We start from the raw sequence: 16,253 nt of genomic DNA, 5'->3' as shown, positions 1-16,253 counted from the left end.
CAATCTCTAGACACTCACTGTAAGAATCCCTTACATATCCCCAAACACAAATCTCTGTGTTTCAGATTCGATAGAATCACCAGTGTGTCTATAAATGGTTTAAAGCAAAAATATAAAATGTTAACTTCTGGATTTGAATTACGTTTGTATGCATTTTTTTAAAAACAGAAATCTAACAACTTCACTCGTCCTTGATTTCTGTGGGAAAAAAAATACTGTATCTAGTAGGAGAGATATTACCTGTGTTATCAGGCTTTCATGTCAGTAAACAATAGTAAAACATCTCAGAAAACAAAACTGTCTTCTCAAAAAGACAATTTAACTTTCTCTTTAAAGCAACCTATGTATAAGCCTAAAAGAGATGTTAGGATAACTGTCTTCTGTGGGGTTCTGTGGCACAAGTAGATGCTCTGAGCAAGGAGCAGGAGGCAAGGGCAAGAGTCAGCAGCCCTGGCTTTGCGGGACGGAGAGAACCAGCCACGGCTCCTGTGTGCTCCCTGCACAAGGGATCACAGCCAACGATGGGAATATTTAGCAAGAATTTCAGCCATCGGTATAAAGGATGAAAAACAGCATCCAAATAAAAATAACAAAATAAAACAGCAATTGAGAACATTAAATATTCTACAGAAAAGTAATTTAAGTTAGAATGTAAAACTGCATTAATGAAACAGGGGCTTTTCCCTTATCCAACAAAGTACAAATTAATGTGCGTTATACTTTCTAGCCCTAACTAAAAATAAGTTCGCTGAGGTATCTCCAAATTACTTTCCATAGGGGTTCTACTAATTTGCAGTGGGGGTGGGTAAGCTCGCAGATGCAGAGTGCACTGTATGGGGGATGGGCACGCTTGTAGCCCTGGCTTGGGCAAGGCAGATGCATTCTATGTGACCAAAATGTTTGTACCCCCATAATATTCCAACATAAAAAAAAAATTAAAATTAAAATACAAAAATAAGTTCTCTACAAGAAAATATTACACATTGACATAGCCAATTAGTTTTTTTAAATTAAACAGAAGTGTAATTTTAAGAAATCAGAGCCATTCTCACAATTAGAAGTATAAATGCTGTCTTATAAATCTATAAACAGGTATTTTCTCTTAAAACCTTTATTCTTCTAAATCTGGATGGCAGTAAGCAAGGAGCCTTCTTCCTTGTGTTTAGTTCATTACTTACTATTCTTAAAAGAAAGCAAAGTAACCAGTGCTCTTATAATCAAGGCAGTCTTTCCACTCTTTGGCTAAATCACATATTTCCATTTCCAAATCATAAATTGTTTTTTTCTTCAAAGATGTGTTGCTTCCCTCCCCCTCACAAAGCACTAATGAGAAAGATGAGAATCTCTTAATTAACTCAAAAAAAACAGCTCAAAACAGTACCTTGAGCTGTATGGCTTATTTACATTCAGTAACAGTTAAAGGCTATTTTAACTTAACAAATCTAACCACTCTGCAATCCAATGGCCAACTGTCTGTTACATTAACACTTTGATTAAAAGAATGAAAAGTTACATGCTACCAAAGCACCCTTGCAGGAAGTAATATTTGGAGGGAGATCACAACAGATAAAACAAAACCCAAATGAACTATTACCTGAGGAATCAAGATAGTCCAGAATAAAAGTTACTCTAAATCAAGAACTATGCTGGGATTTCAAAGTCACTATGGAAGCTTGAACCAAGGTCTGCTATAGTGGCCGTCCACATTTCCCAAAATAGGTATTTTCAGGTTAAAAAAAATACATGTTGAGATCTGTGTTTTTATGATTTTGTACCACAAAAATATAATAACTTATATCTGAACATAAAACAGGGTCATGAGATAGCCTTTACTTTTTGACATTTTCACTGCAAGCACAGTCTGTTACAGCCCTTAAAACCCTTTTTCTCTACACATTTTTTTTGCTTCTGTTCTGTCCCATTAAAAATGTCCACCTTAAAAAAATTTTTAAAGCCAAAAAAATAAAGAAAACTCAATAGATCATTTATTACTATAGGCCTTTGGTACCATGAGTCCTGGTTTCAGAACCCAGCTCTGCAGCTCATCAGCTCTGTTTATCCGAGCCAAGGTCCACTCCATGCCGTAGGGGTCCATTTCCTCCTTAGGAAAACAAAGTCCTCTCTCTGACCAGCAGTTTGCATTAACTGATCGAGAGGAGACCACCACAATAGCACCTGGCACTCAGTTAAACGGCAGCTTCCTTCTCTCAGCACAGTACATACGCTCTTTTTTTTTTTAATTTAAAGAAAATGACAATTTTATCAGAAGGTATAAGATCTAAAGCTTAGCCACTGAAATACCCTAGAGGCAGACACTAAACAGAGTAACGCCCGAGTAAGAAAGTGTGGCTCAAAGCGGCCCACAGCATACACTTTAGTAACCGCTTTATCTTACACAATCATACAAATTTTGTTTTCTACTCCACAATACGTACATATGGGTTTTAATATGAACACATCTCTCCTCCTAACTCCTTGAGTAGAGCTGGCCCTTCTAGAAGATGCACTGTGACTGTCCTACGGCTCTGACATTCTGGCATAGCCAATTTCATTCCAGAGTGCTTCAATCTGAATGGGCCAAATATAGTCCAACTTTCTATACGTAGGTCCTCTCTGCAGGTAATTCTCAAATTAGGCTTCTCGCTAATTCTAGTTTGAAATATTTACAAGGCTTATACTTTCATCGGGCTTCTATACCCAGGATGCTGAAAGAGGGGTGTGCTCACTGTCTACATCCCACGTGCAGACCAGGAAGGAAGGAGGCCTGCGTGGGAAGACCCAGCCTGCATTTCACAGGAGGAAACAGAGCACTGAAATCTCTGAAAACACTTCTTCCCTGGTATCATCCCGAGGGGGGGGTTTTTCCTGTGAGCTCTCATGGTATCTGAGTCAGCAGACGACCCATCAAAATGTGGAAACAAGACAAAGCTGAGACTAGTCACTGGGAGACTGCCAGGCCGAAGACACTTCCAGTAAGATGGTTCCTACTAACACAGTTTTATGAAAACAGGTATTTTCACGCTGTAGAAAGAGCACTTAATATGAACTCGGAAAATTCTGATTAGAACCTTGACTCTCATTTGGTCTACGTGAAACAAGCTGAGTATCCCTAATCCAAAATGCTGGCACCAGAAGTGTTTCCATTTTGGAATTTTTCTGGATTTTGGAATATCTGCACATACATAATGAGATATCTTGAGGATGGGACCCAAGTCTAAATAAAAAATTCATTTATGTTTCATATACACCTTATACACACAGCCTGGAGACAATTTCATACATAATATTTTAAATAACTTGTGTATCAAGCAAAGTTCTGATCCATCACATGAGGCCAGGTGTGGAATGTTCCACTTACGGCGTCATGTCAGCACTCAGAAAGCTTTGGATGTGGAGGATTTCAGATTGCAGATTTTCAGACGAGGGGATGTGCCTGTACTGGTTGAGTCTTTCACATGCTGGCTTTGAAGAACCCTGACTCTCACACGATCTTCGTGATACTGGGCAAACCTCTCACACGCTGGGCTTGTTATGAGGAAATGAGAGGAATATATGCAACTATTTGTCAACCTGGAGGCAAAGTCCCACATCCCACTGGGAGGCGGAAGGGCTGGCTACTGCCTTTGGGATCCAGCCTGGCAAAAGCCACAGCTGTGGTTAAGCCCCTGAAGTCCTAACAGAACAGGCCAGACAAGTTAGAGACAAGTGCCACAGACAGGGCAGAGCACCGTGTTGGGAGGTAACAGACGGATTTGCCCAGGGATCCAAGGGAAAGGCCTAAGGACACAAGGTAACGTGGCGCTGAGGGGCCTCTCCAGCAAGCACACTTGGATGTGAACAGGAACATACCCCATCTTGGGAAGTAAGATGGGGACCACCTCGTAACAGTTTCACTCTTGGGCTGCTGACAGTAGGGAAGGACCCACACCTTCAGGAGCCTGGGGACTGGCCCCAGGATCCTGTTCCACTCACTCAACATCTCTGACTGCCGACAACTCTTGTAGAAACCTGGACAAAGGCCACCAATCGCAAGGAGGTGCAAGCTACCCAGAAGGGCCCCAGGATCGCATTCCACTCACTCGGCATCCCTGACCACCAACCACACACCAGAACTCTTCTAGAAACCTGGATAGGAAAAGGCCACTAATCCCACGGAGGTACAAGCTACCCAGAAGAGACACATACACAATGACGAGTAGAGTGTCTAAAACACCCAAGGACAGTAGAGAGACACACAGAGCTCAGCGAAGGGCAACACACTAGAGTGCAGCAGCACAGGCAGGTGGCCTCCCTGAAAGGTGCACCTGAGCGAGACATGCATGGGGTGAGGGAGCCAGCCACAGGTACCCCAGGGAAGGAGTTGGCCCAGCACACGGAGGGACAGTAAGGGTGACAGGCAGGCTAGAAGGGAGTGGGTGAGGGCGTGAAGGAGGAGATGGGGCCTGGAGAAACCAAACAGCATCTGTGTCAAAGTCTCAGTGAAGGGAACCTCACTTCTGAGGGTTGAGAAAGGACATTCTCACGGGATGGCCGCATTGACAACGCCCTATGAAGGGAGCAGGACAGAACTGAGGGGCCCAGCCAGTCTCCTTCAGTGACCCAGGCAGGAAAGGATGGCAGTTCAGGTCAGGGGTGCTTAGAAGCGTCAGGTTCTGGGGAAGTAAAGCCAGTGGACTTCCTGAACAGAGGGAAAAAAGGAGTCGCGGATGACTGTGAGGTTCCTCGGCCAAGCGACACGAAACATCCACTGATGCAGGGAAGGGGAAGGCAGAGTGACAAGCAGTGCCAGGTGCACAGAGGACAGAAGGGATTTGGTTTTGAACATGCTGCATTTGGAAAGTGTTACTTGACTGCACGTGGAGATGTTACGCGGACAGGTGGGTATGAGTCTTCAGTGTGTGAGTGGTTTGGACTAGAAAACGGGAGTGTCGCTGGGATCAGTATGGTACTACTGTCACAGACCTGGAGTGAGCACAGATGTAGCAAGAAGGCAGACCCTGGGCCAACTGGGATGACAGGCTACAGAGAAACCAGAGACAGAAACCAGCCTAGGCATCCCTCCAACCGTACGAAACCTAGCTGCTCCCAAACAGGAAGAGACCTGTCTCGTTCACGGCTTCAGGCACCTGAAAGTCCTGTGGTGTGCCTAAGAAAGCAGCTTAAGAACCATGCACCCTACTGTCCCTCCCTACACGGTCACGCATCTGCCCTTATCCTTACTACTGCAGGAGACCACTAATACCTTAACACAAGAGGTTCTCCCAGGGCACCTTGGCCATTCTGACATCGTAAGAATTCTACAGATAATGATGTTGTTAACAATATTAACATTTACTGGGAAATTAGGCTAAGAAATGCTCAGAAACATGTGGTTAAGATCAATATTAATACTCAAAGTAATTCTCTCTTAAAGAAAGAAAAGCTTGAGATTATTTCTGTGGAATAAAAATCTTGGTGCAAACATTATTCTTAAGTATTATTGTTCATCTGTTATAGAATTCTTCACAGCATAAAAAATTCTTTTTGGCCCTAGAGTTGGCTAGTATATTAAAGACAACACCTTGTGTCAGTGCCTTCCATGTAAAGGACACTAAGCAAGCATTTGTTAAATATCTCACACAAAGACATGACTCTAGTTGATGAATATTTTCCAACTACACCCATGTACACCTTAATACATGAAAAAGTAGGGAGAAAAAATGTATATTTTTAAATCTTCGTTTCATGTAAAAAAATAAAGTACAGAGCTCAGAAAATATGTCTTCTAATCACCAAGGAGGGGAGATATCCACAAGAAAGGCCTCCCTATAGAGTGCTACTGCCTCTGTGATATAAAACTGCGGGGGGTGGGGAGAGGGAGAGGGAACTATTATTTGGTGAAAAGGCCATCAAAGTCAAATCTTAACTCAGGGATTTTTAAAGTATTGTCTCATATTGGCTTTATATCACTTAGAAGTTGACTAAGAATAAATACTGCCTTCAAAGTTAATATAAATACATCAGTCAGAACATAATTGTCTAGCAGGTGACATAGATGTAGCACACAAGCATGATGGGCACTAAATGACCAACCAAATTTCCCCAATGCTGACAATGAACACATGGAATTTACAATAGACTGTGACTTTAAGTATTTTTCAGCAGACTACAAACTGGGACGGCTGATAAACTAAACTTAAATCCAGGTGATATTATTAAAGAAAACACAGCATACACATACAGTGTAAACCTCTCTTACTCTACCACAGTGACATCTTAGACAGTTTTGAGTTCATTAACAACTGGATATTTAAAATGTATTTCTAACATAACAAGAATAAAATAGATTACTCATGGCAAAATTTATTTCTTTTGCTCATGTATTTATGACTACATAAGAAAACACAGACTCAATTTATGACTAAAACTGAGAAAAGGTCAAAACCATAAACAAACAGTAACACTTAAAATTAACGGAGAAAAGCAAAGAGTATCTAAATCTAGTAACATTCAAGGCATGCTTCTAGAGAGTCACATGACTACATCTCCTGATCTAGGACACCCCTAAGGAGAACTGAATCTACTGAAAACATAAAATAACCACCACTAAAAGAAAAAAGAAAATCAAGACAGGAAAAAAGTACCGAAGGGAAAGAAACAAGAACATACCAAATCTAGAACAGAGATTGCTGGCATAGCAGTCTGCTGCAGGTAACAGAGAAGGAAAAAAAACAAAGAAAGATGAAGTGTGAAAAAAAAAAGTTAGGTTTAGACCTGTATTCTGCCATTGGCATATTTTGTTGCTATCATGCGTCATCTGTTTTTAGACAACCTGATGAGAAAAGAACTACAGGCTAATTTCTAGTATTCAGAAACAAAAAAATATCCACATGGTATTAAATACTTGAGTTTCATCATTAAGATACACAGAAACTAAAAAAAAGCAAAATTTCTCTCAGTTCTCTTATTTGGAGACTAACACAACTAATGACCAAAAACCAAATACTTTTTACTAAATTATTATAAGAAACTTTCCAAATATCATCATTCATACTAAAAGGCTTTAAAATATTCAGCGTTTTAACTGAATTTGGAAAAACTCTGACAGACCTTCAGATGAAAATGTAGTCCTCACAGAAAGGGATTAATTACAGAAATACCGCCGTGCAGCTGCTAATTTTCCATCCTGTCAGGACACAGGCTTAACTGTGGGAACTGCTGACACTACTGCTCCTTGGCCGCTAAGGCAGAGGCGGAGCATCCCTGCCTCGTCTTCTGGGGTGGCGACACAGGCCGTGAATGTGTTCAAGTTTCTTAACGTGCCCGGGACAGACACGCTGGAGCAGAGGGGCGTACCTGCCGTGGCAAGCACGACGGCAGCTGGCACAACTGAGTGCCAGAGAGTTCTGACAGTAGGTGAAAGTTATTCAAAGCACCCTTATGGCAAAAGTGCAGTACTTAGTTATTAATTAACAGTTATTATTAACAGCTCTCTTTCAAATAAAATAGTTCTTACAGTGGATACGGTTGTTCTTATGGAAGCTCGCTACTGATGTCTTGAAAAACACTAAGAAAAATACTAATAAAACAATGTAAGAGTTGACATTTTGGCCTCATTTAAGAAACTTAAGAGGGATTTGAGCTAGATTCTGGGCAAAGATACCTGTAAATTTGGCTGGGATATTACATATGCTAAGACAGGTATGTGTAGAGAGACTTTTCAGGAAAATGTCACAGAGCAAACTGCAAAGGGACTGCACTGCCGAGCTCTGCATGCACACCAATAACCACCCAGATTACAGTTCGTCAGGAGGTGGGGAGAGTGAAGTGTCTGACCTAACAGCTATTGGTTTAGAACTTTAGCACAGACAGCATAAAAAAAGAGCTGAAGTTAGAAACAAAATCCAAAAGACAAAAAGGACGTGGCTTTTGGCCATCTCTCCTCAGATTACTGCTTTGTGTTTAAAACAAACACAAAAAATCACTAAAACTCATTAACACATCATGGTCAGTAACACTCTCCACAAATTACTATCGATAAATGGCTCTGTTGATAATTCTCTTTATAGGGTAACATCTTGCATTCATTTAAAATTTAGAATTTTAATAATTTGTTACATTAAATTAATTTAAATTTTACTTTTGTTCTTTTATGTTAAACAAAAAGAACAAATCATTTTTATAATACAGAGAAATACGGATAAAATCAAAAGTTACCAGTATCTTTACACTGCAATTAAAATATAATTGTTTACTAATTTAATAAATACCTGCTTCATCAACAGTATAACTAACTACTGTGGAGATCTCACTTCCAGTAATGACCTTAAATTTGGCCATCTGAACAGTTTATTTTGTTAACCACCATGAAGTGCTGCTAATCGAGACCAGGAGCCAGCAAATTACCTGCCACGTGTTTTTGTAAATAAAGTTTTATCCGCACACAGCCAGGCCCGGTATTTACACGTGCTGGTGGCTGCTTTTGTGCTCCAGCAGCAGAGCTGAGTGGCGGCCAGAGGCCACGTGACTGCAAAGCCGAATGTATCTATTATCTGGCCCTTGAAGAAAAATTTGCCAACCCCTGATCAAGCTTATTACTGGTTATTGACAAACACTTGCTTTCTCAACTGAAGTGTTAATGAGAAGGATAATTATGAGTTTGCTAATTAAAACAATACAATTCCATTTGAATTGTATTAAAATTGTCAAAGCACACGTCTCAAAAAGGTTCGGCCTTCTAGCCTGGCTCATTTCTGCTGGCCATCGGCCCACAGCGGCACAGACACTGAGTACATCTGCCCAGGGCCTTCAGAACCCTTACGGAGACCAGGGTGCGGCTCCCTCTAACAGACACACAGGTTGAACCGGGGATCACATCGCACAACCGAGGCATCTCCCCTTTACCCTGGCTCTTCGCTCAGCCTCCAGGCGCTGCATGATCAGCATGGTGTCCACGTCGTCGTCCTCCTCTTCCTCGTCGTCCTCGTCCTTCTGCTTCGACTCCTGGAGCCTCTTTTGGAACTGCCACTCCAGCATGAGCTTCCGCAGGCGGTCGCTCTCCTCGGCGCTTCGGTCCGGCTTGCTCTGCAGCTCCTGGATCTCCTTGCTCAGCATGTCCACGATGTGCATCTGCTGCTGCTTCTCCAGCTTCTCCCTGGCGTCGCGCTTCCAGGGGTCAGGAGACAGGCTGTCTCCCGAGGACAGCTCTTCCCTGCTGACCGTGATGTACTGCAAGTCCCTGCGCTCGATGGTGCGGGGCTGCTGCTGGGGCTGCAGCTCCCGGATGACCGTGTCCTGCGGCCTCGGGAGCGCGGCGGGCTTCTCAGGCCTCGCAGGCGGCGCGGCCAGGGCGGGCAGCGCTTGCGAGCGCATCTGGCCCAGCTTGCGCTCCTGCTCGCGCCGCTTCCTCTCGCGCTCCTCCTCCAGGCGGGCCTTCTCCTTCTCGTACCAGCGCTGGTGCTCCTCTCGCCGCCTCCGCTCTGCCGGCGCGCACTGCGGCCCCAGCTGGCTGGCAGGCGGGGGCGGCAGCGGCAAATCCAGGGGTGCTCCGTCCAGGTCACCCGCGTAGTGCGCGGGGGGCGGTGGCGGCGGTGGCGGCAGGTCTGTCCGCACGGGCTGGGAGGCGGCCACTGCAGTGGGCGGAACGGCGGCCGGGGTTTTCCACCTGCCAGGGCCGCTTTTGGTCAGCGTGGACGCAGGCGTGACCGACTTGGACGAGTGGTTCAGGTGCTCCTGGCTGGAGGTGCTGGAGTCCAGCGAGGAGCTCTGGTTTATCCACATGTCGCTGTCGGACTTGCGGTCCATCGCGGGCTCGATCCGATGCCGCTCGAGTTGGTAAGCTGTGTCTTCTCGAAGTTCTTCCTGGGAACGGGTAACACGCTGGAAAAAGATAAGAACTATTATATTTCTGTTATTTATCAGAAGAAATGACTAAATATGCACAAGCATTTTATCTTCAGGGAGGAAAAAACTGGGAAAATTGTTACATGAGTATATAGAAGAGAGGCTGAGACTGTCCTATAGCTCATTGGTAATGTGGAATTACAGTAGATTTATCTGTAAAAAGAAGGGAAAACCGTATTTTTCTCTCTGCATCACTGGCAAAAAAAAAAAATGAAAACTCAGGCCCTTCACAGCTTGTGCCCCTTCTCACTCCCACGGCACCCTGCCCTGTCTCTGCATCTCCAGCACCCGGCCAGCCATGTGACTCAGACTCCAAGAGGTAAGTGTATCTGGTCTAATTAAGTAAAGATCAACATTGCTTTTCTAATCATTGTTAGAGTAATTATTAAACCTTAACCATTTTATGCATGCATGCCTTTCAACTTCACAAGCTGAGTACTGGCTTTGTCAGCTTTGACAGAGCTATGCATGGCAATGCACCAGCAAGTCCTACACGTCTGTGGTGCCTCCGCTTCAATCTAAAAAGTGTAAAACGCAGTGTATAATCTATACATCTATGGTATCTCCACTCTAATCCTAAAAGGTATAAAACACAGTGTATAATCTACACATCTGCGTTACCTCCACTCCAGCCCGAAAAGATATAAAACGCAGTGTATAATCTGTGGGACACAGAGTTGTGTGTGTCAGAGAGAGACTGGCATGAACACGCTTTCTCAAAGGGCAGTCCTAGAGTCTGAAAGATGGCAGGACTGAGAACAGTACATCCCAATAAAAAACAATCACTGCGATGTCTGAATCAAAAATCTTTTTCCTGCCATGTTAATGAGGAGAAATTAAAAATATAATCCGGAAAACAAACTGTTTCCTTTTCCTTAAAAATCAAACAAATAAACAAAAGCTGAATTATCACTCCCAACATTTTGCTATAGCTTTACTTTGTACAGAGACAGTTCTGTACCTCCTCCCAGGGTATAAACTCTAGGGACCACATAAAAATATCATTAAATTTCTTGATGTCCCCCTTCTGTGGGACGGGGACCACACCATGCTGCTGCTCTCTGCCAAGACTATACTGCAGCCTCCCCCTCCCCCATAAGTCCTATCATAATTCTTAGTCATTTCCACATCTGGCCTTTCAATTTCCCAACTTGCTCCTCTAGGTATTGTTTATCCGTCTTGTGAGGTGGAAGCAAATGGCAGCTTCATACTATAAACGTGAAGACTTAATAATGCTACTCCTATAAAACAGGAGAGAATGTGCATGAAAGTGGTATTCAATACATGTTTTATAAATTGGCTTGCCCTGATATATGGGAAGCAGATTTTCCTAAGGTCTAACAAAATGTGCTAGAAGAACTAGGGCATGAAATGACTTTAAAAATGAAATCTGGAGAAAGGTGTCTCCTCTCAGCCAACTCCAGCTTGCTCTCAGAACACGCGTGGCACCCTCGCAGGGCAACGGTGAAGGAGGTTACCCAACACTCACAGGCCTGGACTGCTGCAGGTAACCAGGCCCACCTAGGGAACAGGCAGGATGGACCAGCAGACCAGACAACAGGACAAGGCAAAATCTCGAGGTGGCCAAGATCTGTGGCCTGAGACCCACTTTCTGCCTCGGCACCCAGGCTCCTTCTCGTCTGTATTCATCCTGTCTCCTGGGAGCGCAATCCTCTCCCTCCTCTGCCTGTTTTTCTCATCCTTCAAGGCTCAGCTCACATCCCATCTCAACTCCAAATTTAGTCTTTTCTGACCACTCTAATCTAAGAATGATTACCTTCAGAATTCCTTTATCTGTTTACCATCCAGGGCATGTTATATATCCTAGACTGTACCTATTTTTAAGTATACCTTTAATTTCTTCTCCCAATCATTCACAGTGCAAACAGTTATCTTTCTAAAAAGAAAAACACATTTGATAATGTTCCCCAGCTTAACTGCCCAGACTGGCATCTCCTCTCTACTGATGTGGTCAAAAGTCCAAATTCCTCAGCAGTCACATCACCCTTCCATCTGACTCCACTTGTCTGCTCCCTTCACGCTGATCCTGGGCTTCTGCTCAGCTGCACCACTCTGTGCCTCCTCCCTCCTCCTGCACGGCTCTTCCATGCAGACAGCTGTGATGTCACCCAGGAGCTCGAGACAGCCTGTCACCCAGATGGAGCCACCTCCCCAGCAGCACTGACCATACTGTGTTGAATTTATCTGTCTCATTTCCCAACCATGCCATGAGCTCCACAGGGAGGGACAGCCCGACAGACACTGTGTGTAAAACATTTGGGTTCTCATTTCTCACCCACAGAATCAGCAAACCCTGCCTTAAAAACTGTGAGGCCTTATATTACTAACATTCATTAATCAAACATCAAAAGAACAAAGAATCCTTTTTCTTTTTGTTGCTGCTGTGATTGCTTTGGGGCTCTTCTTCATGAATTCTTTGCCTAGGCCGATGTCTGAGTCTTCCCTACTTTTTCTTCTAGGATTCTTAAGGTTTCATGCCTTAGGTTTAAGTCTGTTATCCATTGTGAATTGATTTTTGTACCCCCATACTATCCTGAAATAAAAAAAAAAAAGAATCCTTTTTCTTATTAGGTATTCTATCCTATTCCCTTTATTCCTCAGACTTCACCATAAAATGATGAAAGGAAAGAATAAGAGGACAAGAATCCTGCTCTACAGAAAGTATCAAGTGTATCTCAAAAGTCACTCAGTTGTTACTGTCACCCTGGTCTATCTCACTCCTTTGAGAACTGAGAAAAGCTTGCGCAGTCCCTTATTTCTAACCTGAATGGCAGCGCTGGAATGGTTACTGTCTGTGTGCATGTGTGGCTTTTCCTCATAATTTGGCCACTGGTTCTGAGGAGGAGCCATCCGGTCCTGGGACTTGGAAGCTGGGAAGGTAAAATACTCTCTGGTGTATGTCTGAGTGGGGATGGGGTAGGCTTCAGGTCTAGGTGGAGGAGTCTGCTCCTGTAAAATGTGAAGAACAAAGAAAAGTGAGTTGTTTACAAGCGAACTGTTTACAAACAGACTAATTTAATTTCCAATGATATGTTTTAAAATACAAAAAATAGTATATACATTAAACACTATGTTAAAAATTAAGCATTTGCTCCTATACTGAGAATAATGAAAAATAGCCCAGACTTATTAATTTAAAACTAATTTACCTCACTAGTATATTAAAAATCAAAAATTAAATGCTGCAAATTTAGGAATTATACTCAATGATAATTTGTACAGTAGTAATAATCTTATTAGATAACTTAAGCCAGGCACAACAGCTCATGCCTATAATCTCAGCTACTTCGGAGGCTGAGGCAGGAGGATCGCCTGAGCCCCAGAGTTTGAGACCAGCTTAGACAACATAGTGAGACCCATAAAAAAAATTAGCCAGGTATGGTGGCTTGTGCCTGCAGTCTCAGCTACTTCGGAGGCTGAGGCAGGAGGATCGCCTGAGCCCCAGAGTTTGAGACCACACTGGGCAATACAGTGAGACTTTGAGACCACATTGGGTAATATAGTGAAACTTTGTCTCAAAAAAAAAAAAATAAAAAAATCTTATTAGATAACCTAGATATTTCAAGGGAAACCCAAGTATTAAAGTGTAGTGAAAGTCTTTTGCTTATTTCTCAGACCTCAGTGCAGAGGTTTCCAGTGGAGACAGACGTTATCTTTGCTGTTGTTCCTGAAGCATATGAACTTTTTCCTCCAGGACTGGGAGGCTGATCTGGTAAAAAGTCAATGGGAAAAAGGTTAATATTAAACAAGCAAACTACATGTAAGATAAAAATTTAAGGGTCTCATTCATTTTCACACTGTTAGTGAGATGTCTAGCATAGAGACACAGAAAACAAGGCATGTGAGAAATCAGGTCTCACATCCACACCGACTTCTTAAATCATCAGAACCTAGAGCTACAGAGTTTTATCTATAGACCCAGTTTTACCCAGGACTGGTAGACATTTTTGGTAAAGGGCAAGATGGTAAATACTTTATGCTTTGCAAGCCTTTTGTCTCCTGTTGCATATCTATTATTATTCTTTCGTTAACTCTTTAAAAGGGTAAAAAACATTTTAGTTCCTGTTGGTAATTTGCTAACCCCTGCTAGAGACAATAGGGACGTATTTGCTCAGAGAATCAACTGAACCAAAGGTTTTCCCTCTTAGTTTTTAATTCTGTTAGAGAAATGTTAATTATGATGTCCCTTATGGAAACCATATCCTAGGTAGCCAATATATTCAGGTAATAATTTAAGTTTCATAATTACCAAACCACCAACTGCCCACCCCCTACTTCTGACCATCGTGTACTTGGCAAGTGAGAAAGGGTTTCCTCTTACTTGCCACATTGGGGCTAGAGCGGTGATCAGCTCTGTTCTTCATTAGTCTGTCATCACCAGGCAGTTTCTTTGGTTCACTGTACTCTGCCCAGGGTAGCTGAGGACTCTCAGGAGAACCATTTTGAGCTGAATTATTATACAGCTCAAAACCTTCACTCTTTGGTCGGGGTTTACCTGAGCCACGACGATCTGAAACTGAAATCAAACTACATTCAGTATCTCTTCATTTGTTCAAGATTTTATTCTATTTTCAACACCTAGAATAGCTTTAAAAGAAAGATCTACAAATATTTAAAATTCCATAAGAACTATCCTCAGCAAAATAATACAGTGATTTTCATATAAAGGTAAATTCTTTCTATAGAATCTTAAAACAACTTTCAAATAAATATACCAAAAATAAAGAAAACATTTTACTTAGCTGGTATTCATGGGAAAACGTACACTTTCAAAGCTTATTTTCTTACTAAATGAAACTTAACCATTTTAAGTAACAAGTCTAACCATTTTAAAGTAACTTTTTTAAAAACTTAAATACACTTTCCTCACTTCTTAAAAAAATTACAAATGTTTTTAGTTACTGAGGGTTACTGGGGTTATTGTCACCGTGGAGAGCCATCAAATGTGATCATTCAGCTCTTTGTTACTTTTCAGTTTTCCAATCTTCTTGCTAACCCTGGTTTATTATCTACTTTTAATAGCTTTCCTCTTTAATTTCTAATTCACGTTCTAGTTTGCTTCTCTTCAATGACTCTAAACCAAGAAATCAGACAACCAAGATATTAAGTTCTATGTTATGGAAAAAGTAAAAAACGTGCTGAATCAAGGCCAACAATATGACACATGGTTTTGTGGGGATACCCTTTTTGTTTGTTTCAAGAAACAGCAGGTCCAGGTTGTGTGGTACCTTTGTTGTTGCTATTGTTTGTAGAATTCTGACTTTTGGAGAAGAGGGCTATAAAGGCCTATATTTAGAAGGCTATGCACACATTTAGCAAAGCGTATTAAGAATGACCTGGAAGGTAAATAAAGATTTAAGAGAGAATGTGAACCACAATGGTTTTCTCCTGTGGTGTCTGAACTTCTATTAAAAATCCTAAACTGGCCAAGTGAGGTGGCTCATGCCTGCAATCCTAGCACTTTGGGAGGCTGAGGCAGGAACATTGCTTGAGGCCAGGAATTTGTGATCAGCCTGGGCAATTGAGAGATCCCCATCTCTACAAGTGCACACCTAACAATCCCACCTACTTGTGAGGCTGAGGCAGGAGGAACTCTTGAGCCCAGGAGTTTGAGGTTGCAGTGAACTATGATGATGCCACTGCACTCTCGCTCTGGGCAATGGAGCGAGTACCTTATCTCAAAAAAAAAAAAGTACTAAATTTATGTTGATTTTATTCTGACATTTTTTTTTATATAGTTACAAAACCAGTTCCCACAAATAAATTACTTTATTTAAATAACTGAGTTTTTACATAAAGTGAATTACAGTCAAGTGTTGAATAACAATGTTTCCATCAACTATGAACCACATACACGACAGTGGTATCATGAGATTTTAACGGAACTGAAAAATTCCCACTGTCTAATGATGGTGCAGCTGTTGTAAAGCTGTCACATAACGCATTACTCACACGATTTTAGTGATGCTGGTGGAAGCTACTACACCTTGCTGCCAGTGGTATAAAAATACAACATATCCAGTGATGTGCAGTACACAGTACTTGATAATGATAATAAATGTGTTACTGGTTTATGTTTTTATTGTAGTATACTTTTTATCATTATTTTAGAGTATACTCCCTTCTACGTATAAAAAAAGTTGACGGTAAAGCAGCCTCAGGCACATCCTCTAGGAAGTATCCAGAAGAAGGCACTGTTACCACTGGAGATGACAGCTCCGAGCACGTTACTGCCCTTGAAGACCTCTCAACGGGACCAGATGTGCAGGTGGAAGACAGTGATATTGATGATCCTGACCCTGTGCAGACCTAGGCTAATGTGTGTTTATGTTTGAGTTTTTAACAAAGAT

General features: G+C 42.2%; 1 protein-coding gene across 1 annotated transcript in view; it reads right to left on the bottom strand.

Annotated features, from left to right (window-relative positions):
- MLLT4 (myeloid/lymphoid or mixed-lineage leukemia (trithorax homolog, Drosophila); translocated to, 4) overlaps positions 1 to 16,253 on the bottom strand; it is a 119,862-nt gene that overhangs the window by 11,242 nt on the left and 92,367 nt on the right. The window contains exons 23-26 of the mRNA XM_012658958.1: positions 14,225 to 14,419; positions 13,521 to 13,612; positions 12,667 to 12,852; positions 8,884 to 9,858 (exon numbers count right to left, since the gene is read on the bottom strand). Of these exons, the coding sequence (XP_012514412.1) occupies positions 8,884 to 9,858; positions 12,667 to 12,852; positions 13,521 to 13,612; positions 14,225 to 14,419 (1,448 nt within the window). The remainder of the gene's footprint in view (positions 1 to 8,883; positions 9,859 to 12,666; positions 12,853 to 13,520; positions 13,613 to 14,224; positions 14,420 to 16,253) is intronic.

This window comes from Propithecus coquereli, unplaced genomic scaffold (assembly GCF_000956105.1).
Source record: "Propithecus coquereli isolate 6110/MARCELLA unplaced genomic scaffold, Pcoq_1.0 Scaffold591, whole genome shotgun sequence".
In the NCBI taxonomy this organism is placed as follows: domain Eukaryota; kingdom Metazoa; phylum Chordata; class Mammalia; order Primates; family Indriidae; genus Propithecus; species Propithecus coquereli.
The sequence above is the reverse complement of the archived record's forward strand: the minus strand, read 5'-3'. Positions and strand labels throughout refer to the sequence as shown.